Genomic DNA, 12,672 nt, shown 5'->3' on the forward strand with positions numbered 1-12,672 from the left:
GAAGAAGAAGAAGCAGCAGCAGCAGCAGCAGCAGCAGCAGCAGCAGCAGCAGCAGCAGCAGCAGCAGCAGCAGCAGCAGCAGCAGCAGCAGCAGCAGCAGCAGCAGCAGCAGCAGCAGCAGCAGCAGCAGCAGCAGCAGCAGCAGCAGCAGCAGCAGCAGCAGCAGCAGCAGCAGCAGCAGCAGCAGCAGCAGCAGCAGCAGCAGCAGCAGCAGCAGCAGCAGCAGCAGCAGCAGCAGCAGCAGCAGCAGCAGCAGCAGCAGCAGCAGCAGCAGCAGCAGCAGCAGCAGCAGCAGCAGCAGCAGCAGCAGCAGCAGCAGCAGCAGCAGCAGCAGGTGGTGGTGGTGCAACTGCCCAAGAAGGCCAAGGCCTCCCTACTGACTGCCAGCCTCACTCCAGTCGACCCTCAGTCATTGTTGTAAGTTTTCATCAACAGGTTACGCTTCTCATTCACAGCTCCCCAAAATGGTGGAAGGCTGAAATCTCAGGAGAAAAGTTTTTACGCTTCCCATAATTTTGCATAATTTCCAGGACAATTTAGACATTTTCACAGACCCCACTACGACCAACCAGAAAAGTATCAGTTGGTATCGGTACTTTCCAATATGAATACCATTGGTATTGGCCAATCCCGATGTATCGGAATCAGTATCAGCTTAGCCCTATTAATAAACAGGCACAAGGCACAGTCTAGGCTTTAATTAATTACATATATTCAGATAACAATTTTCTCCATGTTACTCATGTTACTCACACTAATGATTCCTGGTAAATCGACTAAGACCATCCTTTGTAGACCAGGCCCTTTCACTGTCATCGATATAACTTCATTGCTCACGGTCTTCCCACTTCTACAGCTATTCTTCATTCTGATCTCCACCTGGAAAAGATAAAGATATGTTAACCCACAAAATTTACCAATACTGATATTCTACGACATAACAAAATGACAGAATTTTATATTAAATTGCAGGATATTTATATTAGGGTGGACCAAATGAAAATGGAACAGTGGATGTATTGGGTTATATTTATGTATCTGTGTGGCGACAACCCTATTTTGAGGTAGAGCGGGAGGTAAGGAAGGAAACCCCTACTGCATAATGGACTCGCCCTAGATAGTCACGCATGAGCACGTGATATGCGTACGCGGTCGGGCAGCAGTATCGCACAAGCAGCAATCAAGGCCAAACAGCCCAGCCTGTTGTCCTCTGAAGTGGTTTTGCTGCATGACAACGTGCGTCAGCTGTTACAAAGAGCACGTTGGCAACATTTAGGTGGACAGTGTTGGAACACCCACCGTATAGCCCTGATCTATCGTCATGTGACTTCCATATATTTGGTCAGTTGAAAAAGGCATTGAAGGATCGGCGCTTCAACTCTGACAATAATGAAGTCATGGACAATGTTCGCAACTGGTTCAGATCTCAGCCAAAGGAGTTCTACGAGCAGGGTATTCACCGCTTGGTGCAACAATGGGACAAGTGCTTGTGTAACTTTGGAGATTACATTTGAAATAAACCTTGTTGATTTCATTCTGTGGCCCCCTTTCAGTTTTCATTTGATCCACCCTCATAGAATCTGTGAAATCAGAAAAGCCCCTTACGAGCCATTAAAACTGCACACATAACATACCACAATTGATTTTTGTTATTTAGCATCACTTTTCTGCCACTTTTGACTAATCAGGATGATGAGGATGCATGATGATATGATGAAATTGATGAAGGGACACTAAAATAAATGCCCATGGCCGGGCCAGAATTCAAATCTGAGACACCTAGTGTCATAGCAAGGCATGCAGGCTGAACCCACCAACTGCGGCAACCAACTTTAAAGAAAATTACAAAATAAAACAAAAGAATATCAACATATGTAAGTGATATATAGTGAATCAGCTTGAAATCAAGAAACCAGTCTATGGACAAAAACGGTCATGTACGAGGGTCACTATTTATATTTTGAGCCTAACAATGAAAAAACAGGAATTTGGCATTGAAAACTGCTTTATTGTTTTTCGAAGTATTCTCCTTTATGGTCAATACACTTTTGCATTCGTTCGAACCATTTGTCAAAGCAGTTTTTCCAATCTTCTTGAGACACCTCCATAATATGGTTTTTGAAGGCATCAACGGCGTCGATTTTTTGACTGTTCATAAAGTCGGTTGTTAGACGAGATGTGTGACAGCTGGCATTGTCTTGATGAAGAATGATCCGACGGCGTTTGTTTGTTTTCCGTATTTGACCGAAGACCTCTGGTAAACAAATTGTTGTGTACCATTCAGAGTTGACCGTTCTACGTTCCTCTAAAGGCACAGTTGCCAGTTTTCCCGAAAAAACAGGAGACCATTTGTTTCGATGCGCTTCAAGTACGAACAACTTTTGTTGGATTGGGTTCATCTTGAAACAACCATACAGTCGACTGCTGTTTACGTTCTGGCTCATATGCATATATCCATGATTCGTCACTTGTTACAATCTTATATATGTCTTTTGAAGCACCACGTTGTATTTATTGAGCATTTGTTTGCACCAATTGACGCGAGCGTCTTTTTGAGTTTTTGTCAAATTGTGTGGGATCAAACGAGAACATACCTTTCTCACAGCTAAATGATCATGTAATATTTTATATATGCTGGTAGAACTAATGCCTATGGTTGCCTCAATCTCACAGTATGTCACATGACGATCTTGCAGTATTAGGTTTTGCACAGCATCAATGTTTTCTTGAACAACAACTGATTTTGGACGACCTTCACGAATCTCGTCGGTGAGCGAACGGCGGCCACGATTAAATTCGTTATACCAGCGTTTCACAGAGGCAAAGGATGGGGCTTCATCACCAAATGTGGAAGTAAGTTGATCGATGCACTTGTCTTGATAATCCACGTCGAAAATCGTAAAAAATCATCGCACGAAAATGTTCACGAGTTAATTCCATTTTATTGTTGTCGCACAATCTCCCAGGTACCCATGTCATTCGACGCTGGGTGGTCACCGGAGCCGGTTCCGTTAGAAAAGTTTCCGGATTTGAACCGGCTGGGGATCAAACCCGGGACCTATAGCATGGTAGTCAGACGTGTTATCGACTGAGCCACCGGGGCCACCTTATAAAATAAAAGTGTTTTCATAATTACAAGGATATTAACAGTCTGCTGACCATATCGCCTTTACTATGGCTGAGATCGAGAATGTGTAGAGCCTTAACACACATGTGCTATCATGACGACAGGGTATAGCTTTACACCCAGTTTTAAAGTAATTAGATACAGCTGTGATATTTTTGGCCACTGACACTTCCACCCTTACTGTACACCAAAGAGAAAACAGACAAACTAGGTAACAGTACTTTTATACATTCATAACTAACATGCTTACCTCTCTCCTAAGGTCTGCAAGATCACTTTCCTTACTGAGATCAAATTCCCTACTGCTATCCTTAAACTGAGCTATGTGATAAGGGCCTTCACTTAAGGTTACTTTAACAGGCGCTCTTGTCATCATTTCTCCTGCCCCTCTAGAAAGACAATGAACAACTATTTACAGAATATGTACTTTGTATTGAATCAGGACACAAACTGAGAATATAACAGTTACATACCTTTCAAGTATTTTTTTGAAAGCAAAACCATTTCCTGTCCATTTACAGGACAGGAAATATTTCTTACTCTTATGGACATTGATGAACTTTTTCCCTACAAAAGACAAAAATGGGGCCTGTGTTTCTAGTAAGGATGGGATCGATTAATCGGTACTCTATCGGTAGAGGCACATATTTTTGGTAAATAAAAAAGCAAAATTTCGGTACAAAAACAGAGTCGATTTCGGGTTCAAAAGTGGTAAATAAAATAAAATTTCGATGTTATAGCGGTGAAAAAGCGGTATATAAAATGACATTTTGGTTTTAAAATTGTGAATATAATCCTAAATTTTATTTAAAAACTGCACTTATTACACAAAATAAACTTATCCCATCTAATAGCACATTTATGTAGTTACCAGAGTATTAAGTTTATTCCTGTGTAAAGGAATATAAATGGTAAATTTCATGTTTAAGAGTCAATTTCGCATTTTGCAGTTCACTTCGCATTATTTCGTGACAAAACAGGGTAGAAAAATGCACCTCAGACCTTTCATAAACATGAAAAAGGAACATTACAGCATGTCATTTCATATTTCGTGTTTTCGTCAAAAATAAAATTTGCATGCCTCTATCTATCGGTATCGGCCAATATAGGCATATCGGTGTATCAGTTTATCGGTAAAATTACCGATTATTTTACCGATCCGATATGTATCAATAAGTATCTTATAAATTAGTGCAAAATTCTGCCATTTTGTTATAATTTTAATGGATAATTTACATGCTCTTCTTCCTAAAAAGTAAATGTCTAAATATTTAGCTTCTCTTGCTCTGCAGTGACCTCAAAATACACATTTATTAAAGAGATCAATGAACATTTCAGATTCTTCAAGGACCATTTCTAATTTTATATCAGATCGGTAGAATATCGGTTATCGGTAAATTTTATATCGGTAATTTTTCGGTATTTGCCAAAATTTCATATCAGTCCATCCCTAGTTTCTAGTAATGCCACACACTTGTGCCATAGTGTCATACATCACTGCAGAAGATAGATGAAAAAATGTGCAGAATCAAAGAAAATAAGCCACTGACAGACTCAGTGGGATGCCCTCTTTACAAGATTGACAACATCGCTATCTACAGCACTGGACATGTGACATTCATGTTTACACCAGATTGGAAGGGAGGTAAAGATGAAGTTTCTTGATGTCCAGAAGTCTACAAATAACAAAGTAAAATTGTGTTTAAAAATATGAAAATAAAACAAATATATTCCTTGCAACTACACAATTTCTCGATTCAAAGTTTATTGTACTGACTTTTTAAGATATGTGGGAGTGGGAAAGAGATATCATGCCAGTACCATGTTAGTTCAGTCAGTAGAATGCATGAATGACGCATGAGATGCTGCATTCAATTGCTGTGGCAGGAAACCTCAGAATTTTCTTTCATTGATGTCTCTGAATAAGCAGCTCTAGAGATCACCCAGTCTCTCAACACCTAGTGGGCAGAATTTGTAATTGGGGGCGAGGGGGACCAGGTCTGCTTCTGGATTATATTTCCCAAGCTCTGTATTTATAAATTCCTTCCTAAATGGGAAAGAGAATTTTCTTTGTCAAATCAATTTTTGTTTCTGTTCATCAATAATGTTCAGTATTCAAACTTACTTTTAATCTTCAGTGTATGAGAGCCACTTCTGCCTGTAAGCCTCCATGAATGGAGCATGTGTTTCACATGTAGAAAATAATCATAGCAAGAGAACTACTTGCCATAGAGAGGTGACATTGTTTTTTCCCTTCTCATGAGAATTTTCCACCCAATAATAATAATAATTAACAAAACTGAAATTTTGCACAAAAATTCATCTTTGGCAGCTCATAGTTGCCAACAAAATAAACTGAAGTGAACGAAAACTTAGTAAGTAGCACTATTATGATGCTACAATCATGTGAAAGTTGCAATGAAAATCAATATAAATTACGCATCTAGAAGAAAAGCAGTGTATCAATGTTACTGAATACAGTTTCGAATTTTATTTCACCTACCTCGGAAATATCCTAGCTTGAGCCACCATTTCCAGGACAGACGTTTTTCCTGAGCTTTGGTCACCCACCACCACCACACGTGGTAAGTGATCTTGGGTATTGTAGCTTGAATCATAGTCACTAAGTTCATCCAAGACATCAGAGTACATATCAATTAGGGATTTCTGAAAGATAAGGAATAGATAACTAATTATTACATGTGGACCAACATGAAATTTTTGCTGAAACCAATAACTACCAATTTAAAACTTATCAATACTGATACTGCATATGTTCCGTGAAGAACATGAATGATTCATTGGCCTTCTCTGTGTGTGTAATCAGTAGAGGAACATATTTTTGGTAAATAGAAAAGCAAAATTTCGGTACAAAAACAGAGTTAATTTCGGGTTCAAAAGCGGTAAATAAAATAAAATTTTGGTGTTATAGCGGTGAAAAAGCGGTATACAAAATGACATTTTGGTTTTAAAATTGTGAACATAACTCTAAATTTGATTTAAAAACTGTTCTTATTATACAAAATAAACGAATCCCTTCTAATAACACATTTATGTCGTTACCAGAGTATTAAGTTTATTCCTATATAAAGGGTTCCATTTTTGCTTCTCAAATAATTACAGCATAATTAATAAATTTTCCGTGAATTGCATAACTCAGAGGATAATTCTGACCAGAGTGTGTTGTGGCAGTAAAAAAACTCTACATTTCGTGTTTAAGAGTATATTTCACATTATTTTGTGACAAAACAGGGTAGGAAAATGCACCTCACACCTTTCACAAACATGAAAAATTAACATTACAATGTGTTATTTCACATTTCGCGCTTTCGTCAAAAACGAAATATGCATGCCTCTAGTAATCCGGTTACTCTACTGGGTTATACCTTATAAAAATCTGCACATTTAGATATTTATTTTACAAAACTAGGATGTAAATAAAATTACATGCTTCTTATATTTTATTTCTTATATTATTTTTATGTTATATGTATCTTTATATTTCTTGTGTAGTAGTTGTGTGGTCTAATGTGTTTGTGTTTGTCTTGTGTAGTAGTTCCTATGTATCTTTATATTTCTTGTGTAGTAGTTGTGCTGTCTAATGTGTTTGTGTTTGTCTTGTGTAGTAGTTCCTCCATTCATATTGGGGGTTAGGCGTAGAGCTGACAACTCTGCACTGTAAAAAAAATGTCAAGAAACAGCAATATAAGGCCATGGATGTTCCCAAGGTAAAATATTCTGGAGGTAAAATAGTCCCCCGTTCGGATCTCCGGGTGGGGACTACTTTGGGAGGTCCCTGGACTAAGGATAAGATCTACATTAGGAATAAGGATATTAAATTAGGCACCTGGAATGTTCTGAGCCTTTACCGGCCTGGGGCATTTCAGTGTACTGTTAATGAGATAGTTAAGTATAAATTAGATGTAGTAGCTGTCCAGGAAGTTAGGTGGCCAGGAGAAGGGAATTGTAAAACTAAAAATTATACTTTTTTCTATGGTGGTACTGAAAATCATAATTTTGGAACAGGTTTTTTCATAAATAATAGAATTATCTCGGCTCTTAAAACAGTAGAATTTGTTAATGATAGGATATCATATGCAGTTTTACAGGGTAGGTGGTGTAAAATTATTTTAATAAACATACATGCACCAACGGAAGATAAAGATGATAATACTAAAGATGATTTTTATACAGAGTTAGAACAGGTCTTTGATAAATTTTCTCAGTATGATATGAAAATTCTGTTAGGTGACTGTAATGCACAGATTGGGAAAGAAGACACATTTAAACCCACGATTGGTAAAGAAAGTCTTCATGAATTAAGTAATGATAATGGTATAAGATTGATTACTTTTGCAACCTCAAAGAATTTAATTGTGAAAAGTACCACTTTTAAACATAAAGATATCCATAAATATACCTGGTCTTCTCCAGATGGTAAAACTCATAATCAGATAGATCATATTCTCATTGATAAGAGAAGGCATACTAGTAAAATTGACGTTTGTACACATAGAGGTGCTGACTGTGCCAGTGACCATTATTTAGTAATTGCTAAATTAAGAGAAAGACTCTCAGTGATAAATCATAAGCAACAAAATCTAAAAGTTCTAAAATTTGATACAGGAAAGTTTACTGATGAAAGAATTAAGAAAGATTACCAAATTAAACTGTCAAATAGATTTGATGTTTTGCAGGATTTAAATTATGATGAAAATATAAATGAAACAGACGTAAATAAGAATTGGGAGCACATACGTAATGCAATAGAATCAGCAGCTAAAGAAAGTATAGGATACCATAAACCAAGAAAAAGTAAGCCATGGTTTGATAATGAATGTCATAATCTAATAGAAATAAGAAATCAGGCTAGACTTAGGTGGTTAAATAACTCTGATGATACAAATCTAAACAATTATAATAGAATAAAGCGAGAAGTTAACCGTACGTTTACAAGTAAAAAAAGAGATTACTAGAAAAGCAAAATTAACGAAATTGAAACAAACAGCAAGAATAAAAATATGAGAGATTTATATAAAGGTGTAAATGAGTTTAGAAAGGGGTGGCAACCTAAAGTAAACTTGATAAAAGATAAAGATGGTGATTTTCTAGCTGACCCAAGCGATATTCTAAATAGATGGAAGAACTACTTTAATGACCTTTTAAATGTCCATGTAGGAGATAAATCAGAAGTAAATGAAGTCCACACAGCAGAACCTTTAGTTCCAGAACCTAACTTGACTGAAGTTAAAGATGCTATTAAAAGGCTAAAGAATAACAAAGCACCTGGCATTGATTTAATACCAGCTGAGTTAATTAAATATGGTGGAAATTCATAAATATGTCAAATTCATAAATTAATTTGTTTAATATGGAATAAAGAAGAAATCCCTCAACAGTGGAAAGAATCCATATTTGTTCCTGTGTTTAAAAAAGGTGATAAAATGAACTGCAATAATTACCGTGGAATTTCTCTACTCTCAACAACATATAAAATATTATCTAACATTCTTTTAACAAGACTAACCCCATATGCTAATGAAATTATAGGTGATTATCAAAGTGGATTTAAACGTAACAGATCAACTACAGATCAAATTTTTCACATCAGACAGACACTTGAAAAAAAGTGGGAATATAATCAAAATGTCCATCAGCTATTCATTGGTTTCAAAAAAGCATATGATTCGGTCAAAAGAGATAAATTATATAATATATTAGTCGAGTTTGGAATACCTAAGAAGCTTCTTAGTATGATAAAAATATGCACTAGTGAAACAGAAAGTAAAATTCGTGTGGGTATTAATATGTCTGACAAATATACAATTCATGATGGGTTAAAACAAGGAGATGCATTATCTCCATTGCTCTTTAATTTTGCCTTAGAATATGCTGTAAGGAAGGTAAAAGAAACTAAAGAAGAACTAAAATTAAATGGTGTGACTCAGTTGTTAGCATATGCAGATGATGTAGACTTACTGGGGGATGATGTGAATACAATTAAGAATAATGCTAAAATATTTTTCAAAACTGCTAAAGAGATAGGTTTGGAAGTTAACAAAGAGGAAACTAAATATATGCTTACAGGCCGAAACCAAGTGTTAGGTAATAATCATAATCTAATTATTGATAACAACTCGTTTGAACCAGTTTCCAAATTCAAATACTTAGGAGTAATATTAACAAATGAAAATTATATTAAAGAGGAAATAAAAAGTAGGCTTAATTCAGGAAATGCATGTTACTTCTCCCTTCATAAACTTTTGTCTTCTCGTTTAATATCTAAGAAACTAAAAGTTAAAATATACAAAACCGTAATTTTGCCTGTAGTATTATATGGATGTGAAACTTGGTCCCTTACATTGAAAGAGGAACATAAATTGAGAGTATTTGAAAATAAGATCCTTAGGAAAATATTTGGACCTAAAAGGGATGAGGAGACGGGTGAGTGGAGAAGGTTACATAATTTAGAACTAAATAATTTGTATTCATGTCCAGATATTATTAGAATAATTAAATCAAGAAGACTTAGATGGGCAGGCCATGCGGCACGAATGGGAGAGGAAAGAGGAGTTTACAGGATTCTTGTTGGGAAACCTGATGGTAAGAGACCTGTAGGAAGGCCAAGGCGAAGATGGAGGGACAACGTTGAGATGGACCTAAGGGAAATCGGTAGGGATGGAAAAGAGTATATAGAACTTGCTCAAGATAGGGAAAGATGGAAGGCCTGTGTTGCTGCAGCCATGAACCTTCGGGTTTAAGAAGGCTAGGGAGTTAGTTAGTTAGTAAACTAGGATGTACATGAATTAAAAATATTTATACTATTTATATTATAATAATAAAATGACAGAATTTTTCACTAATTTACTGTTTATATCAGATAGGTAAAAATATCAGTAATTTTACCAACAAACCAATATGCTTATTGGTTAATACTAATACAGCATCAATTAATATATCCTCAATCTATACATTTTGTCTATTAGCTATTCTACAATAAAAGTTAAATGCTAATTCTTCATAATTGTGTACACTGTGTGTTCCATCGGCACTTCCAATCAATAAAACATTATATTCAATAAACATTACATTTCTTATTTTGGAGGCACATCACTACCTTTACACAGTACTTATTTTATGTGAATGTACTGGAACTTCAACAAAACAAGGAATATAATGCTCATTTAATATCATTTTCATATATTATTAATTTGAATCTTAGGAATATTTGAAATCTTAAGACTTGATTTGACTGTAGTGTTTCAATAAAATGGTCATTTTAAACGCAACCTAAACATTACACACTCATGAACTGATTGATTGATTTGGTTTATTTTACTTCACTTTTCTGCCACTTTGGCTGATAGCGAAGATAAGGATGAAATTGATGAAGGGACGCTCGCAAAGAACATCCATGCCCAGACTGGGATTCGAACATGGTGTCGTAGAACATTGTGATAACTACTCTCCCATGGAGGGCTCAAGAATTGCTACCATGCACACTGTCATATGGAAAACAACCCCAGTCATGCTAATGTTTAGACTACCATTCCCTTCAGGTGACCCATCACTGGGGACATTGAATTGAATCGATGCGCGAAATGTGAAAAAAAGATGTAATTTTGAACATTCTGTACGTAACTACACCCCCAATGATGAAATATGCATGAGTTTTATTCGCGAAGTAATGCGAAATGTGTGCTTTTCCATGAAATGAATGCTTTTTCGTGAAATAACCGTGAAATATCATCAAATTAAGTAGAAAACACGCAAAAATCGGCAATCGAGGTTGTGCACGCAAACTGTCGATTTGTAACGAAACGTTTGCCTAAAGTTTCCTACCACTTGCAGCTGAAGAACGTTTTACCTTCGATCATATCAGGAAGATGCTGGAAATTGGAATTTCCCATGCACATAATCTCAGTTCAAAAACTTCGCTCCCTGTCAAGCTGCACTCCTTTCATCCCCCAAATGTCTACTCACCTTCCAGTTTCATCAAACTTGCTAGCTGTGCAGCGATAAGATTAGTCTGTTCCCACACATCAAGGGAAACAATGGTGTCATGTGTGTTCAGTCTTGAATGGATTTTGTTTATCATCATGTGATTTTCAAAATGTGTTTGTGTATGTGCAGTAGTGATTATTTTATTTGTTGGACAGCAAGGATATCCTTTAAATACATACAAAGAATAAATCACTTGAGATATGCAATTTAGAAATGAAGTGATTTTGTGTTGATGTTTTATTTTTGGTTGGACAGCTAAGTACTTGTGTATGTGTACAGTATATAAAAATGAAGTAGTTTATCAATTTATAGCTCTTTTGTATGTTGTTTCCTCTCATGATGAAAAAGTGTGTGCCAATTTTTTTCCACCGCTGGTATATACCGCTGATCTAACATTTTATTTACCGCTCTCCTCAGTTTTTATTTACCATAAATTTGTCTCCCTACCCATCACCTTGATGATGTTCACACTTAAATAGCCTTCAAAGGAGATCAATCATGACATGTTCCAACATGTTAATTGGAATGGTACTAGGTCTATGGTCAACTTGCCAAAACATTTCTTTTTAGATTCACCCACAGGAAGTAATCATAAACGGTTACGTGAAGTGACTTAACAGAGACTGCACAATCACCATTTTTATAAAATTCCTAACAGTAATTGCATGTTGCGATCCAGTAAACTGATCTATGCAAATGACATTGTTTTGTTACATATATGAGTATATAATGGTTGTCAATACCATTAGGAAATATTCCCCACAGCCAATAAAAATTTATTGTACAGTCACAGACACTTCTGGGTTGTAACAATAACAATGACTTTCAACAGGATCGTTACAAACAAAAATGTCTGTAACTATATCTAGCGACACTTGCATGGAATGAATAAAGTAATAATAAAAATAAGCACATTGCGGATGGTCAGCACTTTTCCCATGCAATAGTCAATTTCACCTATTCTTTGTAGCAGCAATATTAGTGCATGGACACTCCAAACAATATGGTGAAGGTGTTGCTTTCTGCCGCTATACATTTGATGTTAATTCAGAATGAATTAAATTAAAGAATGGACTGATATGAATAAGTACACTATACTATATTATAAAATTTCCTGATACAGATATTTCTCAACTCCAAAATTAAATAGTACATGTTACACAAAAACATAAAATAGTTCATTTGCTGACTTAATTAATGCACTCAATCAAATTGGGCAAGTAAAAATATTGACAATTTTACAGTTCAACCAATATACTACTGATTAATACGTATGTCCCATATGTAGATTAAACAAACTGACAAATTACTTATGCAGCTCCAAACAAACTTAAATTGCAATTTATGTTTCTCACATTCTTGACAAAAGAAAGATGCAGGCAGTGGAGATGAAATTTTTAAGGAGTATATTGGGGAAGACTAGAAGGGATAGAATAAGGAATGAGGAGATCCGACAGACAGTGGGTGTGGTGAAGCTTCAGGACAGGATAGATCAGGCACAGGTGAGATGGTTCGGACACATGAAGAGGATGGATTCAGAA

The 12,672-nt window shown here is 36.0% G+C and overlaps 1 protein-coding gene across 6 annotated transcripts in view; it reads right to left on the reverse strand.

Annotated features, from left to right (window-relative positions):
* Window positions 1-12,672, reverse strand: part of Opa1 (Opa1 mitochondrial dynamin like GTPase) — a 61,757-nt gene that overhangs the window by 34,384 nt on the left and 14,701 nt on the right. For all 6 annotated transcript variants that reach the window (XM_083114258.1, XM_083114259.1, XM_083114256.1 and 3 more), the window contains 3 exons: window positions 5,631-5,794; window positions 3,378-3,516; window positions 754-879 (listed from right to left, as the gene is read on the reverse strand). In XM_083114258.1, coding sequence (XP_082970384.1) covers window positions 754-879; window positions 3,378-3,516; window positions 5,631-5,794 — 429 coding nt within the window. The remainder of the gene's footprint in view (window positions 1-753; window positions 880-3,377; window positions 3,517-5,630; window positions 5,795-12,672) is intronic.

This window comes from Lepisma saccharinum, chromosome 29 (genome assembly GCF_977018435.1).
Source record: "Lepisma saccharinum chromosome 29, izLepSacc3.1, whole genome shotgun sequence".
Classification (NCBI taxonomy): domain Eukaryota; kingdom Metazoa; phylum Arthropoda; class Insecta; order Zygentoma; family Lepismatidae; genus Lepisma; species Lepisma saccharinum.